The sequence below is a fragment of the Parathielavia appendiculata genome (genome assembly GCF_033297405.1).
Source record: "Parathielavia appendiculata strain CBS 731.68 unplaced genomic scaffold N657scaffold_1, whole genome shotgun sequence".
In the NCBI taxonomy this organism is placed as follows: Eukaryota; Fungi; Ascomycota; class Sordariomycetes; order Sordariales; family Chaetomiaceae; genus Parathielavia; species Parathielavia appendiculata.
Genome location: NW_026944220.1, coordinates 840,878 through 861,654, shown reverse-complemented (window position 1 = coordinate 861,654; position 20,777 = coordinate 840,878). Strand labels below are relative to the sequence as shown.

General features: G+C 56.2%; 9 protein-coding genes across 9 annotated transcripts; 5 read left to right on the top strand and 4 right to left on the bottom strand.

Annotated features, from left to right (window-relative positions):
* Positions 1 to 299: 299 nt before the first annotated feature.
* On the top strand, positions 300 to 1,490 carry N657DRAFT_562903 (uncharacterized protein; the record flags this gene model as incomplete). Its single annotated transcript, XM_062788170.1, has 1 exon — positions 300 to 1,490. The coding sequence occupies one exon, from the start codon at positions 300 to 302 to the stop codon at positions 1,488 to 1,490; it is 1,191 nt and encodes a 396-aa protein (XP_062652086.1).
* Positions 1,491 to 1,720: 230 nt separating this feature from the next.
* N657DRAFT_676118 (RWD-domain-containing protein) lies at positions 1,721 to 2,474 on the bottom strand (the record flags this gene model as incomplete). The annotated part of the gene is made up of 2 exons (XM_062795872.1): positions 1,721 to 2,340; positions 2,408 to 2,474. The coding sequence occupies 2 exons, from the start codon at positions 2,472 to 2,474 to the stop codon at positions 1,721 to 1,723; spliced, it is 687 nt and encodes a 228-aa protein (XP_062652085.1).
* A 325-nt stretch (positions 2,475 to 2,799) lies between these two features.
* On the top strand, positions 2,800 to 4,940 carry N657DRAFT_563182 (ARM repeat-containing protein; the record flags this gene model as incomplete). The annotated part of the gene is made up of 2 exons (XM_062788195.1): positions 2,800 to 3,064; positions 3,121 to 4,940. 2 exons carry the CDS (start codon positions 2,800 to 2,802, stop codon positions 4,938 to 4,940), a joined length of 2,085 nt encoding a protein of 694 aa, XP_062652084.1.
* Positions 4,941 to 5,314: 374 nt separating this feature from the next.
* Positions 5,315 to 7,219, top strand: N657DRAFT_13667 (uncharacterized protein). The gene is made up of 2 exons (XM_062785914.1): positions 5,315 to 6,408; positions 6,478 to 7,219. Exons 1-2 carry the CDS (start codon positions 5,688 to 5,690, stop codon positions 6,831 to 6,833), a joined length of 1,077 nt encoding a protein of 358 aa, XP_062652083.1. The 5' UTR covers positions 5,315 to 5,687; the 3' UTR covers positions 6,834 to 7,219.
* Positions 7,128 to 8,160, bottom strand: N657DRAFT_638763 (uncharacterized protein). The gene is made up of 2 exons (XM_062791654.1): positions 7,601 to 8,160; positions 7,128 to 7,471 (listed from the first exon to the last, which is right to left on the bottom strand). The coding sequence occupies exons 1-2, from the start codon at positions 7,917 to 7,919 to the stop codon at positions 7,350 to 7,352; spliced, it is 441 nt and encodes a 146-aa protein (XP_062652082.1). The 5' UTR covers positions 7,920 to 8,160; the 3' UTR covers positions 7,128 to 7,349.
* Positions 8,161 to 9,060: 900 nt separating this feature from the next.
* N657DRAFT_13478 (protein phosphatase 2A regulatory subunit PR55) lies at positions 9,061 to 11,111 on the bottom strand. The gene is made up of 5 exons (XM_062785898.1): positions 10,835 to 11,111; positions 10,731 to 10,771; positions 10,520 to 10,617; positions 9,789 to 10,440; positions 9,061 to 9,717 (listed from the first exon to the last, which is right to left on the bottom strand). Exons 1-5 carry the CDS (start codon positions 10,876 to 10,878, stop codon positions 9,098 to 9,100), a joined length of 1,455 nt encoding a protein of 484 aa, XP_062652081.1. The 5' UTR covers positions 10,879 to 11,111; the 3' UTR covers positions 9,061 to 9,097.
* Positions 11,112 to 11,802: 691 nt separating this feature from the next.
* Positions 11,803 to 13,312, top strand: N657DRAFT_638762 (uncharacterized protein). Its single transcript, XM_062791653.1, has one exon. The coding sequence runs from the start codon at positions 12,234 to 12,236 to the stop codon at positions 13,194 to 13,196; it is 963 nt and encodes a 320-aa protein (XP_062652080.1). The 5' UTR covers positions 11,803 to 12,233; the 3' UTR covers positions 13,197 to 13,312.
* Positions 13,313 to 13,809: 497 nt separating this feature from the next.
* On the top strand, positions 13,810 to 15,294 carry N657DRAFT_13628 (uncharacterized protein). The gene is made up of 4 exons (XM_062785911.1): positions 13,810 to 14,159; positions 14,264 to 14,417; positions 14,500 to 14,891; positions 14,954 to 15,294. The coding sequence occupies exons 1-3, from the start codon at positions 13,921 to 13,923 to the stop codon at positions 14,851 to 14,853; spliced, it is 747 nt and encodes a 248-aa protein (XP_062652079.1). The 5' UTR covers positions 13,810 to 13,920; the 3' UTR covers positions 14,854 to 14,891; positions 14,954 to 15,294.
* A 445-nt stretch (positions 15,295 to 15,739) lies between these two features.
* On the bottom strand, positions 15,740 to 19,393 carry N657DRAFT_561246 (uncharacterized protein; the record flags this gene model as incomplete). Its single annotated transcript, XM_062788049.1, has 2 exons — positions 15,740 to 18,590; positions 18,705 to 19,393. 2 exons carry the CDS (start codon positions 19,391 to 19,393, stop codon positions 15,740 to 15,742), a joined length of 3,540 nt encoding a protein of 1,179 aa, XP_062652078.1.
* Positions 19,394 to 20,777: the final 1,384 nt, after the last annotated feature.

The following is a 20,777-nucleotide window of genomic DNA, read 5'->3' as shown; positions in this document are numbered from 1 at the left end:
AGTGGTGTAATAGATGGGACACTTTAACGGTCGGGAAGGCATATCCACAGTAGGTAGCAAATGTGTGGAAGTGAGAGCTCAATTAGGTTTGCTCGGACCTCTACGGATTCGTAGAGCTTCGGGCTTTTATGGCTCCAGATGCGTGGTGGAGCTCCCCGCCATTCATTATCTATAACAAGTTCAATGCGATAAGCCCAAATTTCCAGCTGCTTGTGAATTTGGCTTCAGATCCGGCAGGTGTCGTTCCACATATCACTCGAGCCTCGGATTCTCCAGTCGATCCCATCTTTTCCAGCAAGATGGCACCGACAAAGCCAAAGAAGAAGTCTGAAGACAGGGCGAGGGACCGAGTCCGAGCCAAGGCCTCGGCGCAAGCCCCAAATGTCAATCCGAGAGCGCTTCTTAACCAAGCCACTTCCTTCCTCGAGGAAGGCGACCCCGAGACCGCAGCAAAGATAGCGCTTGTCGCGTACGAACACATCGGAGAGGACGGCAGGCAAGCTGGCGCAGCTTTGTCACTACTTGGCCAAATCCACGTCGAGTTGGGCGAGGTCGACACGGCGCGCGCCTTCTTCCTTGCTGCCGTGAAAGCGGACGAGGACGGTTCCCTTCCCGAGGACCTCGGCGGCGGCCCCGAAAAGTTTTTATGGCTTGCGCAGCTCAGCGAAGAGGGCGGCCAGAACAGCGTCTCGTGGTTCGACCGCGGCGCCGCCGCGCTGCGCTCCCAAATCCAAACACTCACCGACTCGCTGGAATCCCGCCCCTTGACCCGAGACGCACAGGAGGCCGTCATAGCCGAGAAGCGGAAACGGCTCGCAGAGACCCTCTGCGCCGTCGCAGAAGTCTACATGACAGATCTCAGCTGGGAGGAGGATGCTGAGCAGCGGTGCGAGGCGCTCATCACTGAGGCCACCATGCTGGCCCCCGAATCCGCCGAGACATGGCAAACCGTCGCCAATGTTCGCATCTCGCAGACGAGGACAGGAGAAGCTCAGGAAGCTTTGAAGCGGAGTTTGGGCCTCTGGGTAGATCTCGCGCCCGAGGATTCCGGCGTGCCGCCCTTCCCTTCCCGGGTCAGCCTCGTCCGACTGCTGATCGAGGTCGATATGGAGGAGCAGGCGAGAGAGGTCACTGAGCGTCTAATAGCCGAGGACGATCGGAGCGTCGAGGCTCTGTATCTCGGCGGTTATGCCAGGTACAGATTGGGAGAGAAGCTAAAGAATCGGGACCAGCCTTCCGACACCGAGACATGGAAGGCTCTCTGGCGATCGTCGAGGAAATGGCTCACTCAGTGCCTGAAAGTCTTTAAACAAGAAGAATACGAGGACGAAAGGTTAGGGGAGCACGCGCACGAGTTGCTCGAGTCCATCAAGTGCGAGCTTGGCGAGTCTGTCGAGGATGGAGAGGACGACGATGCATGGGAAGATACAGATGAGGAGGAATGGGAGGGTCTGGATGATGGCGACGAGGATACGAATATGAAGTCATGAAAGGATCTCGTCCTTTTGTTGCATGTGGAAAGTCCGCCTGACGATGATAAACGGTTACATGGCCACCGGATATGTGGCGTATCCCCGGCGTTTTGGGTGGAAAACTCATGTCAAGGCTCTAGCGGTATGCGGATGGTAGAGGTGTCAAAAAGTGGCGTGAGGTCATGTTGTGTCTCGCAGTTCATTGGTCATCGACAGTGATGAGTTGAACTACCTGCAGCAAGCAGGTGTCAGTTATCACCGACCTTGAGCCTCTGCATATCGTCGGCTGGCACTCCATCTTCTTCGACATCCTCCTGACCAGCACTGACAAGACCGCGCTCCCACAACTGCCTCCCGGTGAGCCGTGCCGGCTCTTTTATTCTGGCCTTCTTCATCTCTGCCGCTTTTTCTTCCTCCTCCCTGAGGCGGGCTTCCTCCACCTCCCTCAAAAACCCTTCCCGCCATTTCAGGAAGGTCTCTCGGGTGACCGGTGTGCCGTGGAACTTCTTGTTCTCCTCGCGTTCGGCTGCAAGGAGGGCCTCTTCGTGCGCCCTCGCGGCGGCATCTCTGCGCTCCTGCATTAATTGCTCCGCGGCTTCCTTCAAGGCCGACACCAGAGTGAACACCATGGCCATACCCAGGTTCTCTTCGATGGTAGCTTCCAGCCCTTGAAGCAGTCGGTCTTTGTCCTCGGCAATGTTCAGGTATTCGTGAGGCGTAGAGTTCTGAGGTGCCGCTAACTCCAGCAAAGGCGCCTTGTCCGGGTAATCTTCCGGATACCGCACCGTGAGTAGCATGACTGGCGGTTCGGCTTCATCGTCTGGGATGTCGAGGGTAACTGATATCCTGTACTCGGTTTCGGATATGTCTACCATGAGCGCCTATATCAGCCCTCATTCAAGTTTTTAGACCGATCTGCCATGTCTCAGTCGCACCTGTAATCTCGTCTGGGAAGATAGAGTCGAGAACCTCCCGCTCCTCAATCTGCTCCTCGCGTCCCATTTCAACCCTTATCGCGACCGTCAGTAATGGGACAATGATGTTGTCGGTGTGTAATGGCTTCCAGAACCTGGGTTGCGAAAGTTTTCCTACCACAACCGTGAAGTTGAAGAATGCCGAACATGAATGAGACTTGAGGGGCAGCCAAGCCCATCTTTGGTGGGGCTCAGTACCGGACCCCTGGCCTGCGACGACTGACCGCCCGGCAAAAGCAGGGGTCTGATGGTCGAGCTCCAGAAAAAAATCAGACTGGCCCGGTTGCAGACTTCTGGTTCTGCCAGTGGACTTCGGACCACATTGCTCTGGGACATCATTCAAGTTTACCAGAATGGCGCCCAAATACACAGCTCCTACCGCCTCGGCAAAACGAAAGGCACCCTCGGGCGATAAACGCGGCGACAGGAACCGCTCCAAAAAGGCAAAGACTGTGACCGGGCCGAAGCACCGGAAATTCAACGACGAGGAGGAGGTTGCCTCCGACAGTGGTGGTAGCAGGTTCTCAGACTCAGGCGATGGCGGCGCTGAGTTGAAACAGGCCAAGTTCCCCCGGGGATCAAGCAAGCCAAACGGGAACGGTATGCCGGTTGAACGAGGTTTGTTTTCTTCCCAGTATCGGTGGCATTCATGCTCTATCTAACCGTTCCTTCAGCCGAAAGTTCCCGCGAGGCGCACGCGAAGCAGAAGAAGTTGGCACAGGAACGCAAGGCCGCAAAACCACTGGCAGATGAGGTGCACCGGACCAAGAAGCTATGGGAAAAGCTGCGGCGGAAGTCGCATGTGCCCAAGGAGGAGCGCCAGCAGCTCGTCGACGAACTGTACAGCATTATCACCGGTCGCATAAAGGACTTCGTGCTCAAGCATGACGCCGTACGCGCTGTCCAGACGGCAATCAAGTACTCGACCCCTGCCCAGCGGAAGCAGATCGCGAAGGAGCTCCAGGGTACCTATGCCCAGCTCGCCGAGAGCAGATATGCCAAGTTCCTAATTGGGAAACTTCTCGTGCAGAACGATGACGAGATCCGCGATCTCATCGTTCCGGAGTTCTACGGCAAGGTGAGGAAGCTCATCAACCACGCGGAGGCTTCGTGGATTTTGGACGACATCTACCGCGGAGTGGCCACGAAGGAGCAGAAAGCCCATATGCTACGGGAGTGGTATGGACCTGAGTTTGCCCTCTTCAAACCGGGCAATAGCGCGGAGATCACTGCGGATCTCAACAAAATCTTCGCCGAGGAACCCAGCAAGCGTGGACCCGTCATGAAGAATCTCTTTGCCATGACCAATGGGCTTATTCAGAAGAAGATGACGGGATTCACGATGCTCCACGATGCCATGCTGCAGTACTTTCTCAACCTCAAGCCCGAGAGCGAGGAGCTAAAGGAATTCGTGGAGACCGTTAAGGATGACGAGAACGGCGACCTGCTCAAGAACATGGCTTTCACCAAGTCCGGAGCCCGCCTGGTGTGCTTGCTCCTGGCCCACGGAGGTGCGAAGGATCGCAAGCAGATTCTCAAGACGTACAAGGACACATTCCAACTCATGTGCGGTGACCCCCACGGCCATATGATCATCCTGACTGCCTACGACGTCATCGACGATACTGTCTTGACTTCAAAGACCATCTTTCCTGAAATCCTTGGAAAGAACGAGGAGAAAGACATTGAGAACATCATCTTTCTCGCCAACGATCTCAACGCACGCATCACGATTTGTTACCTCTTTGAGGGGCAGTCAAAGTCGTTGTTCCCGGCTAGTCATGCGTATGATTTGGATCTCCTCGCTGAGATTCACGAAATTCGCAAGAAGACAAGCAAGAAAGATGCCGACGTCCGGCGCAAGGAGTTGGTGGCAGCCGTATCTCAGCCCTTACTAACGGCAATTGCTGCCTCGCCAAAGGACCTCGTGGCTACGTCGTTCGGGTGCCAGTTCGTTACCGATGTGTTGCTGTCTGCGACAGGCGACAAGTCCACTGCCCTGGAGGCAGTAGCCTCAACAGCTGCAGGAGAACCTACGCCAGCGCCAGCTGAAGACGCTGACCCTCTGTACCCTCCACCGCCACACATATCTCTGACGCCACACGGCGGCAAGATGTTCAAGACGCTCATTGCTGGTGGCAGGTTCGACAAGGCCTCAGGCACCGTCAAGAGGGTTGATCCACCGCTCAACTTTGCCGACGTCCTCTATCCGGTCATTAAGGACCATATCGTGCAGTGGGCAACAGGGCCAAGCTCCTTTACTGTGCTTGGGCTACTGGAAGCTCCCGACTTCTCGGCCAAGAAAGAGTTGCTCAAACTCCTCCGCTCAAATAAGAAGACACTTGAGTCGGCAGCAGCTGGGGAGGCGGCCAGCACTGCGGAGAAAGCAGATGAGAAGAAGTCGAAGTCGAAAGGCAAGGGGACCCAGGCCGAGAAGGGCAAGTCTGGCGGGAACCAAGGAGCAAAGCTACTCATCGAAAAGCTGAGAGCATAGCACTTGAAATAGCTCTTGATGGTGTATTCTTGCCCAGACAAGGCGAGTAGCACAGGCGTTGGGATTTCTCGAAGATTCTACTCCTCATTGAGCTGTTGTACAGCAGAACCCCTGACGGGAAGAATATGATGTTTGGCAGTTGGCTTTGGTCTGCCTTGCGGATTTGTGCCACCTTCTGTGTCTGCCTCAATGGCAGGCTGGATGAACCTGTGACTTTCTGATGAGTTGGCAGTCACCGTCAGCGTACGCAGATGTGAGGACAAGCACTCAATGGCCCTCGAATATGTGAAAGCGCATCTGTCTTTGATGATATCGGCTGACGATTCCAAGACAGCTTAACGCCTACGGCCACTGCCGAAAGACTTGGAGTTGATGTTGGTTGAGTTGGTTATTGAGGCAAGAGCCCCCAGCCTCGTAGTACCGTGAACTGGCACCGTGCCTTCCGTCCGAATCGCGGACATGGCTCAAGTAGCACTTGCACAATCAGAGCTCAAGAATCTCGGGCGGTTTTCCAGATCCGAAGATCTCTGTTCAGCCCCTTCACTCACTTGCTCGACAACCACCTTTGTTGCGCACACTCTTCCCTGCGATGCCACCTGGATAGCAGCTATTCCAGGATAGTGTCGCCAGAAGCATTCCACCGATCACCATAATAATCCCACCGCACAATTATTGGGCTTTCCGATTTTTCTAAAGGATGGAGTTTTATCGCAACTAGGGTGGAGCGAGAGTCCAAGTCAGACTACCATGGCGTCGATCTCGACCACTGTCGACGCGCCGTCTACCGGGGATTGCGACCAGAGCGGATACTTCTGGGACATATGTACCTGGACAACTCCGTCTTATAGCGGGTGCTGCAATGTTGACCCTTGCCAATCGCCGATCGGTTGCCCTCAGGCCGAGAATATACCAAACCTCACGATCACCGTAACCTCAACCAGTAGCGAAGAAGTGACAATCATCACTGAGACTGAAACTGTACCTAGCAGCATCTCGACTTTGACGATCACAAGATCATCCCGAATAATCCGGACTTCCAAGACATCCAAGACATCCAAGACACCCACGATATCCACAACATCCACGACACCCATACCCTCATCAGTTTCCTCCTCGTCAACGCCAACCCCAGGTGCAGGCGCACTGACCTCACCCACGAGCTCCGCCACATCGACCGCCGCTTCTGAGAGCAGCGGCGGCCATGGGATGACAGTTTCCGTTAGCAGCCTCGTCGGGATCGTAATAGGCTGCAGCTTCTTTGCCATATTCGTGTCGCTGAGCGCGTTTTGGTGGTGGAGCCGGCGCCGTCGGAGGAAGAGCGAGAAACAGGAAGAGGCAGAGGCGCATGCGCAGGCAGAGCGATTGGCCTCATCGGGAGATGGGGATGAGCCCGTGCCTCCGGGCCTGGAATCCATCTTTAGTCCCATGGCTCAGGCTGGCCCCGGCAGCGTGTTCGACAGAACAGAAGGTATGAAGGTGTGCTCTGCAAGCATCTTCCATTGAGGAAGCGTCAGACGCTGACTTATCCCGTGAACAGGGCGAATGGGCAAAGGGGAAAGCATGCTAGGTTTCAGTCCACTCGCGCATGGCCAACAGCATCACTCGGGAACATCGGCCAGCGGCGCACATAGCAGCCTCGCCAGTCCTCTCACTGCCGAGACTTCGTGGGCCCCTGGACTGCCAAGCAGCCCTTCAGAGCTTGACTCAACTCAGGTTCATGAAGCAGGGACGGTTCCAGGACCCTGGAGCGAGACGACTGAACTCGATTCTCGGCCCGTTCCGCCTGTTGAAGCAGAGGAAGGGCTCCGGGCGACGCTCAACTCGACTCAGGAAGAGCGGGAAGCTGGCATGTACGCAAACAGTTGGACGAGGTTTCAAGACGTGCAGTTATGAGAACGACCAAGAGTCAGGGGGTTCAATATGCGGTAGGTGAAACTTCTCGGGGTGCTGGGGAAATCTTGTTCGCCATTCTGGTCAAAATGATACCACTGGGTTGAGAAAGCTGCGGATGGAGACGAGAATCTATCTCTTGGCTTTGTTAACCACATAGCTTGACATCAAAGGCCGGGAGTTGGGAGATGTAGCCAGATTCATGTTAAGACAGCCACACGGCTGTTCGGGGTATTACAGCCAAAGACAACAAACAAAACAAGAAAAGAGAACAAATCTGAACTTTATAGCCAGTGTGCGCCATGCCATGCAGCCTTTTTCTATACCACCCTAACCACAGTCCATAGATATGTGGCGATATGCGTATGACTCTTCTCGTCTCCAGGCCCTGTCTATGGCCCCAGGGCCTATACTCTATGGTTCCAGCCAGGGCTCAGCCTCTTGCCCGGCGTTGTCAAAGAAGCCCGCATCCCCTGACATCCACCCAGCACACATAGCACGAATCCGCCACTGGCCAGATCAAGTGCTTATGAGCTTGCCCATCTCGTCGAGCAACTCCTGGAGGTCCTCGTCGCTAATCTTGTCGGCTATGGAAGGTATCAACGTCTTGCACTCGTCGGCGCTGTCGCAGCAGAGAGAACCTGGGAAATCAGGAACCAGTCAGCGTCCGTCCTGCTACATCTGTCTCGTCCTCTACAAAGAACAGATGGGGTTATATCGACGTAGAGAGATAGAGAGAGGGGAGTGAAAGAGCAAAAAGAAAAGATTACCGATATGCGCCCTCTCAAACTTGGTCAGCTCCTTGTGTGCGCTCAGCAGCCGCTCGACAGCCTCGACGTTTTCCTTTTGCTTGAAGCGCGAGAACGAGTCGAGGTAGGCAAGCGTCTTGTTGAGCACGTCAGTCTCGTTGCGGTCCTTGCGGTCCTTGCGGCGCTTGGCCATGAGCGCGTTGATGACGAGCGACGCCTCGGACAGCGTCAGAGTGTCGACGTCCTCGAACTCGCCCAGTTTGAGCACCGCGCCCGCCTCCTCCTCGCCCGGCGGCGGCGGCTTGGACCGCGACGTCGGCGCGTGGTTCTGGTCGGACATGTTCTGATGGGTGTCGCGTCGCACACACTCAATGTGCGAAGCGCGCCGCGATTTCGGCGAAGCTTGAGCTTGGTAACGGTGCGTTCCGCGTGTGCTCCGCAAACGACGCTTACCAAGCGTGCGGTCGAGGCCAGGTTGGAAAGGTGTCTGCTTGCGATGAGGAAGGTGTTTGCCCTGTTTGCTGCGTTTGCGGAATGGGACTCGGCTGTTTGAATCTGGACGTCTTCGTCACGACTGCAGTCAAAATACACAGTGCGGGCGCCATAAACATGCTAAGTATCCAAACTGTGGACCGGTTGATTGGACTCTTGGCTGACGTGACTAATTGGCGGATCGCCCCACCCTCTCAACATCAGGGTAATCCGTGCTGGCGGGGCATCTCGGCTCAACTGGGCCATGTCGGATGTGGGGGGCCGGATCAATGCAGCTACAAATACCACAAGCAAGACCAAGTATCCTGACGGCTAATCATGCGAACATAGAGACTGCTAAACGACAAGCTATACAGCGTCCACGGGTGTTGACTACTTGCATAGGTACCCGTGGTCACTGCTGGCTGAAACCCAACCTTCAACTTCCGCCTTGACCGATGCGTAGGCCAGTGTGGTACTTGTACCTAATTCAATACCTTAGCCTGGGAGACCACGAGCCACGTGCTGGAATGCATCTCTCTAGCCTGTCTCTGCAATCTTCGCCCCTGTGCAACTCTGTCTTATGCGACACTCTCTACTGCCGAGGTACATGGTAATGCCCGAGCGCCCTGACGAGGTACAAAACCATCGCCGTTCCGGCCAACCGCCTCCCAATGTCATGGTTTACTGCCGTGTCAGCCAACCAACGCCTTTCAGCCTTCTCTGTGGCTTGTCAGTTCCTATCCCTCCCTGTCCCGTCTCTCTGCCCAGCGCCCTCCGCCAATGTACCATTACCGGGGCTGGTCGACGTCGCGTAAGCCTCGTGGTAGAGAACCAGAGACGTGAGGGTCGCAGGGTCACGTCAAGTGCACAGGACCGGCTCAGATCTGGGGCCACCCTCAGCCCTGTGGGGCCTCCCAAGAGCGCCCGCAAGCGGATGCGTGCAGACACTTGCGCCTGCCATGTAGGTTGAGAGTATCTCTTTCTACAAGGCAGAAAAGACGAAGAGCTGAACGTGTGCGTTAGCAGAATCAAACGAAAACGTGTTCAAGACGACCACGTGGGGTCAAGGCAGGCGCTTACATTATTAGTCGCGGCAATCGCAATACTGTCCTCAAATGGATGCCAGCTCATATGCAAGATCTTCTTGTTGAAGTCAATCTGGTCCGCGTCCGTTTCCTTGCGCATCCTCTGGCCCTGACCCGGCGCGGCTGGGCTGCCCGCCCGCGAGCTTCCCTTCTTGCCGTTCGCGGTCGGGCTGGTGGAAGAGTTGATGGGCGTCGGCACCCCAACCTTCTTGGCCTTGAAGGCCGACTTATCGGCCTGCAGCACCACCTCCACCTCTTGTTCGGGATCCGACGGGTAGATCATGAAGTTGTTGTTGTAGCTTCCCGTCATGACGTTCTTGCCGTCGCCCGAAAACACCACCTCGAACTTGTCGAAAATGCTGTCGTTCTCGTATGTGTCGCAGAGCCGCGGCCTGAGGTGCTCGTGAATCGGAATCGTCTTGATTGGCTGTCTTTCCATGTTCACATCCCAGATCTTGACTGTCAGGTAGTCGCGCGAAAGGATGTATCGCCCGTCGTACGAGAAGCGGACATCGGAGATGGACGAGATGATTTCGGAAAAGAAGGACCTTGAGGAGGGATCCTCCTCCTGCTCGAACACTACACGCAAAACAGGTTAGCCGCTGAACCGTCAGTTCACGGGCGGTTCTTTTGAATCTGGTAACACATACTCTTCGCATGCTGATCGCACAAGGCGCTCTCCCGCATGTCCGCCAGCTTGATGGTCCCCTTGGAACTAGCATACATAAACCAGTTGCAGCTCAGGGGGTGGAACTCGGCCGCCGTGATCACCTCGGTGAGCTCTTCCATATTTGCCGGCTTGATGTCGACGATGTTGAAGCTCTGGTCCTGTATGTTGAGGTTCCACAGGTTGATGCGCAAGTCGTCGCTGCTGATGAACGTCTCCCCGTCACTGTTCACCGAGATGCTGTTGATGTGGTAGGCGTGGGCATTAGCATACGTCCGCCTGGGTACGGCCGCGACGACTGTGTCGTGATGGGTCAACCTGGGGAGCTTCAGGTCACTGGCATTGCGAAACTGGACGTGCGGCATCGGGCGGGGGGCTCCACCGCCGCCAGCTATGTTTGCTGGCGTCAAGTCGTGGGAGAGATTGTTCTCGGCCACAACCTTGAGCGACTTCTCGAACACTTTCCACAGCTTGATAGTCTTGTCGTTTGTCGACAGCAGATAGTGGGAAGCGTTCTGCCGCCGGCACCACTTGATTTTGTTGATCTTTTCCTCTATCTCGAGCGACTTGAGATAATCAAACTCGGGCTCGTGTGACTGGAACTCGGTGTGGAACTTGTACTCGCAGGACTTTTTCTGTCATGGGCGTCAGTAATGGGCTGCGGGCGAGAAAGGAACGGCCTCTGGGAGCAGGCCTGGGCCATTCTCGACTAACTGTCTCGTTGCGCTCAAATAGCACCACACGACCACCTTTATCGCCCGTCGCCAAGTAATTACCCGTGTGATCAAACTCGACAGTGGAAATGATATCGGCTGGGAAGAGCGAGGGTCAGCACACAGTCGTCGTTCGAAGGCCCAATACCATGATGCGCGATGCCATATGAAAGAGAAATAGCGACCTGGACGTGGAAAAGATCCTGTCGCACCTTCTGTGATATCCTCTACGTCTCCCTTATCACCAAAGCACCTATGATTCGGTGGTTAGCTTGGCTTGAAACAGGATACGCTAGGGAGAGGCGAGGGAGCTCACTGGGTGAATTTCCATGTCGGAACGTTCGCTTCTGTGTCCACCATCTTGACAATCGGGGAGAGCGGGCAATGAGGAAGCAAGCTCTGTCGACAAATGCCCGCGAGAATGGGCGGTGGCAGCGACTGTGCCGAAGCGACGGGGTGGAATCAGATCTGGGGTAGGCAGGTAGAGAAAGATGCCCGCGGCTTGGTTCCGTGTCAGGTCTGGCTCGGAGGCGGGGTTTCGACGATGGTTCCGGGGATGTCTAGGAGCTGTGCGGAGCTAACCCAATGCAGTTATTTGGATGTTGGAAGTTGACGAGGCGGTTCTGAGCGGAAGTGCTGAGGGTCGGTGAGGGTCGGCGGGGAACGACACGAGAAGCGACTGTGCCACCTTGGACAGATGTGTGATGTTTGCGGGACGATAGCGACGGGACGATCCAAAAGAAGTCAAAAAGAGGTGAAGGCGGGCCTTGGCAGCAAGCTTGGTCTCAGCATGAAGCGAGTGCGGGGTCAAGGTTTCGGCCAAATACCTAAGCAGGACGTATGTGAGATCTTGATGCGCACTTGGACTGTGGCCAGCTGCTGGCGTGGATGGGGGAGGACGGATGTTGTTGGAAACAGGTTAGGTTGACCTCAACCGACGGGAGCCTCAGCTGGCTGTCGTTGGCGCAATGCGAGATTGACAGTGCTCTGCTGAAGCGCCCAAATCGGCCAAACTGCTTAGGTTTTGGGCCGCCCCACGAGCATGAGCATGAGCAAACAGTACGGATACAAGAACAGTGAATGGATACCCTTACATAAGCGATGTACAAATACCTGTTACTGTACCACAGTAAGTAAGCACCACTCAGAGTACCCGACCCGCTTTGAGTGACGAACTCCGTGAATCAGTGGCTTAACTTGATCCCAACATGATCATCGGCGGTTGATGATGTTTTGCTTGTGATATGGACCGCGGTTAATCGAGGGTGGAGCAGAGGATCGCATGTCCACCGGGGCTGAACACCCTTAATGAATAACGGTATCTATGAAGACATGACTTGCTGCACTACCCACTGCACGTTACTTTTCTTATACTTTCCATTCAGTTTCTCTCAGACTTTGTCTGTCACAAAACTCAACCACAAAGCCCCAGTTTGCAGGTAGAATCCTGCCCCGTACGCCCGACATTGCTCGTAAACCATTGTTACATGACACCGGGCAGCAACGCTCAGTCTCCCAACCCAACCGCGTTGTCTCATATGATCGCATGCACCTCTTGATTGGCCAGCAGCGAGCACTTGAACGTGGTCGCCGCTCGTTGACGATTGCTGGTGGAAGCACTGCAGCTGTCCTTTCCAGAGCCCTACACATCTCATTGGCCGGGTTTGAACCTAGTCCTTACAGTTTACCTGTCCAAGACAGTCAAACTAGGCAGGATGGAAGGCAAGGCAGCAGGCCATGAGGCTGAGGGCAAGGGCAAGGGCAAGGGCAAGGATGCCGAGCCCAACCCGGAGCCAACTCCGGCCCATGGCGCTGCAGGAACGCCGGCCTCGGGGACGTCGCTGCCTCGGATGGCACAGTCGGCCGCATCTTTCCTCCTGTCAGGACCACCAGGAGCTGCGTTGATTGGGGTAAGCGAGAAGGGGGAGTCGTCAGGCGCCGTCGAGGCGCTGGCGAGGGCAGGCGAGAGCTCTGTCCGACTGAGGCCCAACGTTGCAAGCGGCGAAACCATGAGGATGGGCCAGACGCAGGAACACATTGCGCGCGAAGAGGCTTCCTTTGCCGCCTTTCTCGACAGTGGATGCGCCCCGAGCCTGTCGGAGTCACACAGCTTCGAAACTCTTTGGCAGTCCCTCGGACCTCGCCCACACGCCGTCTCGTCGATCACGAACGCTAAGGAGCCAGCCTCGCACTCGGTCGCAGAGCAAGAGGCAAAAGACGGCGCCGACGTCGTCGTCTTACTCTCTAGTGACGCCGACCTCAACCAAGTGTTCGAACATGTCACCGACCATCCTTCACAGGACGAGTTGGCAGGCTTGCGCAAGGCGCTGTTCGGCGGGGAGACAGACGAGGGCACGTCGATCGTGTGGGACAGCGTGCTCAACTTCATTCCGGGATATCTCCGAGCGCAGACGGCACCCGAGAACAGACAGAGGAATGACCTTTCCATGCACCTAGGGGTGTCGGATGTTGGAGACGCTTGGAAGCCTTGGATCGACCAGTGGAATCGGGTTCTCACGAGCTACCAGGACGAGGTTTGGGGAGATCTCAGCGCTCTCGTCGACGAGGCTCTCACCGAAATCAAACGGATCGAAGCGACGGAACCGGGCCAGAGACCCCCTGAGCCGAACGCGCTTCTGCGGTTACAAGCCATCCTCGGGCACTTGCGAGGTGCTTGATAACATGGGCCACTTCGAGGTCACCACGCCACCATGCCCTTCGTCAAGGCCAAATCTCAACAGCGACGGCTCAGAAGCAATGGCTTGTCCATGACCTCTGGCAGTAACATCTGATATCCGTCACGTGTTCTGTGTCAACGTTTTATGTTGCATTTTACCCCGCGGACACCCACCATCAAAGTTCCGATGGGCCAGGGTGACCTCACGGCTTGCGGGTTGCTGGGCAGCAAGCGGATGACATCACTGGGCGGTTTCGGCCTTGTGGTTGGTCAGTCGGTGCGAGCTTGTGAAGCTTCACCAACAAGCCAAGCTTCTGCGTACAGTGCTGTGTTGGACGTGCAGATGCGGCACCGTACTTGGACTGGATTGATATGGTAACGAACTTCCGTACACACTTGCTCCGGAATAAGGGCGCTCACCTATCATCGCAAGAAGTGCCGCAGTGCCGCAGAGCTGCAGTTCAGCGCCGCGCCCCTCTATTTTGGTTCCTGTAGATATCATGATGATTTGTTTACGGCCAAATGCAGTTTTTCTTGACGAGCAACGCACTGTCTATTTCGATTGCATGAACTTGCCAGTCCTCACCGGATCTGCGCGCGCAATATCCACCGAGGCGTTGGGCGCAATCCAATTCCGTTTCTCCTTTGCGCTTTGAGCTCCGGTTCCTGTCACCAGCCGGTCCCGCTCCCCCGTTGATTACGAAGAACAAACGAGCCGAGCGAGGATGGGCATCAGACCGCCGTCCTATGCCTGGGCGGTACTTGCATGGACATCTGCAGTCTGCGCCAGCCTGCAGCCTTTCCGGCCAGTCGAAACGGGAGCCGCCGTCGTGAGACGTCAAGCATGTCTCGCCAACTTCCACAGCTGCGCCGACCAAGGTGCCATCTTCAATGGTGTATGCTGCCAGAACGGCCAAAGTTGTGCTCTTGACGCCAACGGCAACCCAGCCTGCTGTCCTGTCAAGTGAGCGGAAATCCTCACCCACCCTAACTCGGCCTGGCCTACTTTACCGTAGGGGGCAAGCACAAACAGATGTGCTGACCACAGGTCTCTACTTACCCTCTCAGCGCCATATGTACCGGCACCGCGCCAGCATCCTTCGTGTCTTCGGGCCCTGCTCCCACGACAGCCGTCTCCTACGTCTCGAACGTCTATTTTTCCTTTCCCTACATCGCCACATCCTTTGCGAACCCGGGCCACTGCTCGGCCGCCGTCAGCCAGGTACGCCTCCCATCCATAACTCCGGGCTCACCGTATAAATGGGCATTTAAGTTTGGCTGACAATTTGGCTGGAACAAAACAGTGCAGCGCCAATCACGCGGCGTGTACCTCGCAGCTCGGCGGTTTCGGCAGCGCCGGGTACGCCGTCACTATCGTCGTCCCCGGCGGGGGGGGGACAACCGTCACGGCCGGGGGAGGAATCAGCGTCGCGCCTACGGCAGCGACCAGCATCTGCAACAGTCTCTCCAGCGTGGCCTGCGGCGGCCTCCAGCTCGGCATGTGTACCATGACGGGGACGACCGCCGGCGGATTCTACTTCGGTACTGGCTCAGGCAATGCGGCGGCGGCGGCGAGACCGACGGCGGCAGCGGTAGCAGCGTGTGCCGGGCTGGTCGGAGCAGTCGCTGTTGGCGCTGCGGGGATGGACATTTTATAAAAAAGGCTCACTGGCCTGGGATTCTATGTTTGCGAGGCGTATGTTGATATGATCTGTTTCATTTTCCCACTGGCACTTGAGTTTAACGGTTTTGCGATAGTCACGCGGCATGGATGAACCTGCATGCGTCTCGCCCATGTCTTGCATTCGGCTTCCATTATCATCTATGCTCGGCACTGACTCTCGCGAAGTCATGAATAAATGACCTGATACCCATACTTCGCGTTCCGTTGTCGGCGTCATTTGAGCACAGCAAGTATTAACGAGAATTTGAGTATGAATGAAGGACCGTTGCTCGGTTGTTTAGAGTCCGGATTCGACTCTGATACCTTCTCCCCAACCTCTTCCTTACCCGATACCATTAAACCTTGAACAGCTACCCAGACCATCCCAGTCAACACGCATCAACATTGCTACCGAGAGACGGTATCCATGCGCTGATCGGGAACAAGACACTCTAGCTGAGCTCCAACAGCACCCTGGTTGAGTATTCCGCTACCATATGCGATCCCTTTCCTACTTGATCCTTTCAAAAATTCCCGCCTGGTGTGCGTACAGCATTAGATCTACGAGATATCAGACTCGCGGGGAGAAGATGATCGAGTACCGCCCCCCTTTTGTGCGCCGTCGCTAAACTTCCACGCAAGCATATCACAAAGTACAAACCGGCAGATCATGCCTCTCCGTCCCATGGAGAATCCGCCGCCAAAATTCAAGGCCCAGATAGATGGAAACAGTCCTGCACTCACCACCCCAAATTACATGAAACTAAGACACAAGACGAACAAAAGGGGAAAGAAACGTGATGGATGGAGATACCTAAAGGGCGCGTGCCCAGCAAATTCCAGCAACAAGGTAAAACGTTGCGTGGCTCATTGGGAAAAGCCTATCGTCGCTCATCAACCACCTCAGCAGAACTCCCCAGCAGATTAACCTCGCGTTCGACTCTGTTAACGCTACCCTGGTTGACAAAGCCAAACCCGGCATGTCTCTCCTCGGGAGTGCCCTTGTTGGGCCCGTGCAGATCAGCCTGGACGAAGTCGTCGGTGAGTCCTGCTGACGACCCCGTCTTTTGGGAAGGCGTCCGCTCAAACGGCAATCGGGACGGTGCTGCCGCCGCAGATGATGGAGCAAGGTTCGCCGCCGACGGGCTGGGTTCGACTGTTTGTGGTACGGACGGTGGTTCCGACTTCTGCGAGTTGGCCCACGAATGCCGCTTGGAGCTCTTCCGAGGAACTTCTGGAACTTGTAGATCATCGTCCACACCAAGCAGCGAAGTTTCTCTCGTTTCTTCGGCAGCCTTTTCTGTGACCAACGACATTGGTGGCAATTGGGGTGGTGCGCTTGTAGTGCCGAAGTCGTCCATGCTGTCGTCGCGAGAAATCCTTCCGTCGTTGAGTGGTTCTTGCTCCGGCAATGTGTCATCGATTGGAGAGGCACCTTTATCTCGTCGCCCCTCATCCTCGTCATCCGACTCGATAGGCCCGTTTCGCAAGACACCCATCGCAACAGGGACTCCTTCCGGGGCAGGGTCCTCCTCGTAATCCGCAGCCGCAGCACGCATGGCTGGTGGCATCCGTGCGCTCCTGACAACCTCGAATCCTTTCCCTTTGTCCTTTCCTTTCTTTCCGAACATGCTCCGGAACCAACCGGCGGCAGAGGCCACCGGGCCGGTCGGATCGGCAGGACCGGTCCCCAGCTTACGATTTGGCGCGCCCGAGTTCAGTCTCTCGCCCCTGACGCCGTAATAGAAGTCCACCTCGCGGGTCGTATAGTCGGTCCGCGGGACAAAAGGAACCGGATATGGCGCAGGCGTGGCGTCCCTAGAGATTGCCGCGCCAATCTCGACAGGGTCTCCGATGCTGCCGGACCCGGCCTGGCTCATACGTCCTTGAGACCAGTCACCTGTCCGCCGCGGCCCGGCTGTCCTGGACGAGGGCGAAGATGACGTCTCCAGAGTGGCGCGCCGTTGCCTTGGGGGACGATAATATGGATCCGGCGTCTGCATACCGAAGGGCCCTTGGTGACGCACGACATGCTTTGGGGATGGCAAATAGGAGAAGGTGCTAGCCTCACCGGGTGTGGTGGGGGTGAAGGAGCTTGCGCCACTGTCAAGGTTCCGCGCTGGCGTATCGAGACTCAGACTGTCCAACACAGACGAGCTTCTCTGGCGACGGTGCATCAGCATCCCCATGCTTCCGGCAGACTCACTCCGGACACGGCCGCCGGTCATGACGTATCCGGTTTTGGACAACTCGTCGGCATCAAGCATCGCCGAGCTGGACAGCTGGCTGTGCCTGGATGGACCATTTTCCCGTCGAGACATGCGTCGCGACAACTGTCGCATGCCGAATATCTTGGACAGACCCCCTCTCGACTGGCCGCGAATATCATCGCCTCCGGCTCCTAGCATCCGAGCTATAACTTCGACCATGGTCTGCACTGCGTTCAGGAGGAAGCCGAGGACGAGCACACCGGCATGGGTGACAAGGATGGCATAGCCGATCCAGCCCTTGGGGCCATCCGTCACTCCAAGAGAAGGGACAAAGGCCACCATCAGGAGGACCGTGATGAGGCGAAGCGCAGAGAAAAGCGTGTGGTAGGCGTTCATGGATGTGGGAGAGTGGAAGGGCCGAAAGGCGTGAAGTGTCAGAATCTGGATCACCTCGCAAATGGCGAGAAGGACCACCTGGGCAACACCGGCGGGCTGAACAGCTCCGATAGCAATGCCGCGAACAAATGTGAGAAGGACCGGGATGAGTGTGAAGGCGGCGGCTTCGTCAGAATACGTGTTGTAAAGAGGCCCGTAGAGGAGGACAGTCGGGAGGTCGTCGAACAAGAACGCCCTCGGTTTCGTGGTTGCGATAAGGTACAGGAGCCACGCTGCAAAGCCGATGATGAGGACCAAGGTCACGACCGCCAGCGCGACTGCATAAGCCGGTGAGTCACTGGCCACGACAAGCTGGAATGTCGACAAAGCCACAATCGGTAGGAGGAAATAATTCAGAACGGTCCTGATGACGTTCCCGAGGGTGAAGGGGATGTTCTTGGCGCGCAAATCCTCCTCAGAATCCTTCTTCACAAACCGGTAGAGCCATTGGGCAAGAAACCCGGCCTGGACAAGCACAACCATTCCAGCAATGGTGGCGAGCAAGCAGACCATCATACCGGCCCAGATGTCGTCGACGTTTCCCATGCCGACCAACTGGGCAAGCCTCTGCAGACCGTAAATACCGTCAGTGAAGTAAATGCCATCCTGCACGCTGTTCCATCCGGGGTCATTGCTGACGAAGCTGTGGTTGAACATCAGGGCCGCCCAGGACCCATGGCTGACGATGGGTTGGTAGAATCCCGGATAATTTAGGGTCAGACCTCCGGTGAGGACGACGAACTGGATATACTGCAGGCAATCTCCGAAGCCAGGCGTGACGAGACGAAGGAGGTCTGGGTCACGGCCGTAGTTGGAGCTCCAGTGGAATATGTCGGCGGCGCCCCACGGGCTGAAGATGCCAGCGAAGACGGTGGCGGCACCCACAAACATCAGCACAGCCAAGGAGAGGAACTTGAGCATCCAAGCCAAGTCTCCCAGATCCGGCGTCACAGAGGCTGAGACACATCCGATATTGGTGCCTTTGGAGTCTCCATAGATAATGATGAAGGTGGCGGTAAAGGAAGTGAAGGCATAGGACGAGTAGAAGTCGTTGCTCATGGTCACGGATGGCAGAAGATGTCGAGAACTAGGAGACAGTGCAGACATGTCAGCATCGATCCATCCAAGATTCGGCCTGGCTATGCAGGGCCCAACCACGCTGGGACACAGCGGGGAAGAAGCTGCGGTATGCTGCCCTTACCTGTAGTTGGCATCCAGGAAGACGGGCGCAAGCGGGCATGAGGCATTCGCCAGCGAAGTGTTGCAGAAGTTGGTGTTTTCGCTCCAGGGCTGGTAAGTGAGGACGTCTATCCTACTGTGGAGCGTTGTGAGTTTGGGATTCGGCGCGTTCGGTTCGGGCTCATCCAGGATCTTGCCGTCCGTCTTGGTTGCGTCCTGCCAGTCTGGGCTCCCAGCCGACGGCAGGGCGACGTTGGTGAAGGCGCCCGTTACATTCCCCCACATGGTCACACGAAGAGTGTGCTTTCCATCCGTCGAGTTGAACGAGGCGTCGACGAACTTTGGCACCCATTGCAGCGGCGTAGGCACGTTCTTGATATATGTCTCAGACAAGCAGTTCTCGAAAGACACGTTCGCTGCGGCGGCGGGACGGAGCAGGGCGCCCGGTGCAAGTAGTAACCAAGTGAGTGCCGCAACGACGGGGTGCCATGGCAGGCGGAAGCGACAGCGAAAGTGTTGTTTATCGGCAGCGATGGATAAAGGGACAGCGGGCGAGCGTGATCCGGTTGAGCTGGTGAAGGCGAGAGACGGGGCATGGCACGGGGCACGGCCAGACGATGGATGCCCACCGCGGCCGTCGCTACGATGGGCGCCGCATGGTTCGGGCTTGGCTTCGTGGAGCGGCGGGCGAGGACCATGGACTGTCCGCATGATTAGGTCGTAGGTAGATCGGCCGGAGATGCCAAGTGCGTGTTTGTTCGTCGGCCGGCTGACTCGAGCCCGGATGGGCAGGGAAGATTGGACGGGGAACAAGACAGCACAAGTGGCACTGGCCTACTTGCTGGGCATCTTGAACCGAAGTCCCCTGGACCGCAGCACCGTTTTCGCAAAAAAGCTGGCTGGCCGCCCGTAGAGTGTTCAATATCCAGAGAATGGTGAACGGCGAGTGAGCGTGTTTGCGGCGGCCTCGATCTCGTAAAGTCGAAAAGCAAGCAAGTGGAGACTCCAGGGAGTATGGAAGTGGATGCGCTTGAGGATGCAGAAAAAAGAGAGTTTCGGGGTGGTACAGTGGGTCAGAACAGCGACATTTCCCCCAAGCTCTCGCTAACGTTAAACACTTGTGGGTTGCTGATCGGCGGCAGCCAAGCACGCTGGTTGGCTGTACGCGGTTGACGGCCCTGTGGGGCTGGGCTGAGCTGGTGATGACGTTCATTGTTGGCGGGCATTGGCGCTTGGCAGTTCCCGAGACCATTCCACGTTATGTAATCCGTACATATACGGATACCTTTGACCTGTTACCAAGGCCTCCCTGTGGCAGTTCCACCGTCCTTCAACACGAGGATCTGAGCAAGGCCCGCGGAACGGAACACAGGCCTTTCCAGCGGTCGGCTTATTAACCACTCGCGGTCATTACCTCAAGTACAACTGTATTAGAGTTCGATTCCACAGGATTGGCGAGCCTCCTCGTCCTACAATTTGACACAGGGCATCTGCACTCGGCCTCGTGTCAATCAAGTACCCCAGCACATGGTCCACTACTCCTTACAGACCAGCAATCTGTACACCTCGTTTTGACTCTCCAACAAGTCTTCCACCTTTGTTTCAACCATACCTAGCTGACCAAGATATGTTGGCTGGTTCCATCGGCAGTGAAACAGGGGAGCTGATACCAAACACAAGGTATGCATAATACGAGCAACTATAATAAGGTAGGGGTTCAAAGCAAGGCATCGTTGCCATCTCCCCTCGATCATCCACCGGGCCAGAACGCCTCAAAGCAAGGTCCTCCAACGTCGTCAACACGACCCGACCGGCTCGACAAATAAACTGAACAGTATGGCAACTCCTTCCCAGCATCAAGTGTTATCTGTGTTTGGCACCGCAGTTCTGTGTCCTACCTGGTCCTTGATGGTGCGCAACCGGGACCACCTCGGGCCACAATTCGTCCGTATTAGTGGCAGAGCAGTCTATGGAGGGATTCTCACGGATCATGCCACCGATCCTCCCAGTCATGTGCAAGGAATCCAGAACGAAAAAGAGTGAGCAAATGCTTCGCCGGAGTGAGCTGCGGGATTCATGCCACGACAGCAAGGCG

What these genes read in the sequence shown, in the direction of transcription:
- N657DRAFT_13667 (XM_062785914.1), top strand. Translation starts at nt 5,688, where the DNA reads ATGGCGTCGATCTCGACCACTGTCGACGCGCCGTCTACCGGGGATTGC. An exon ending in CGTGTTCGACAGAACAGAAG is followed by an intron (nt 6,409 to 6,477) that starts GTATGAAGGTGT and finishes TCCCGTGAACAG; the next exon opens with GGCGAATGGGCAAAGGGGAA.
- N657DRAFT_638763 (XM_062791654.1), bottom strand. Translation starts at nt 7,919, where the DNA reads ATGTCCGACCAGAACCACGCGCCGACGTCGCGGTCCAAGCCGCCGCCG. An exon ending in GTTTGAGAGGGCGCATATCG is followed by an intron (nt 7,472 to 7,600) that starts GTAATCTTTTCT and finishes CTGATTTCCCAG; the next exon opens with GTTCTCTCTGCTGCGACAGC.
- N657DRAFT_13478 (XM_062785898.1), bottom strand. Translation starts at nt 10,878, where the DNA reads ATGGTGGACACAGAAGCGAACGTTCCGACATGGAAATTCACCCA. An exon ending in CCGACATGGAAATTCACCCA is followed by an intron (nt 10,772 to 10,834) that starts GTGAGCTCCCTC and finishes ACCGAATCATAG; the next exon opens with GTGCTTTGGTGATAAGGGAG. An exon ending in CGTAGAGGATATCACAGAAG is followed by an intron (nt 10,618 to 10,730) that starts GTGCGACAGGAT and finishes CGCTCTTCCCAG; the next exon opens with CCGATATCATTTCCACTGTC.
- N657DRAFT_638762 (XM_062791653.1), top strand. Translation starts at nt 12,234, where the DNA reads ATGGAAGGCAAGGCAGCAGGCCATGAGGCTGAGGGCAAGGGCAAGGGC.
- N657DRAFT_13628 (XM_062785911.1), top strand. Translation starts at nt 13,921, where the DNA reads ATGGGCATCAGACCGCCGTCCTATGCCTGGGCGGTACTTGCATGGACA. An exon ending in CCAGCCTGCTGTCCTGTCAA is followed by an intron (nt 14,160 to 14,263) that starts GTGAGCGGAAAT and finishes TTACCCTCTCAG; the next exon opens with CGCCATATGTACCGGCACCG. An exon ending in GCTCGGCCGCCGTCAGCCAG is followed by an intron (nt 14,418 to 14,499) that starts GTACGCCTCCCA and finishes GGAACAAAACAG; the next exon opens with TGCAGCGCCAATCACGCGGC.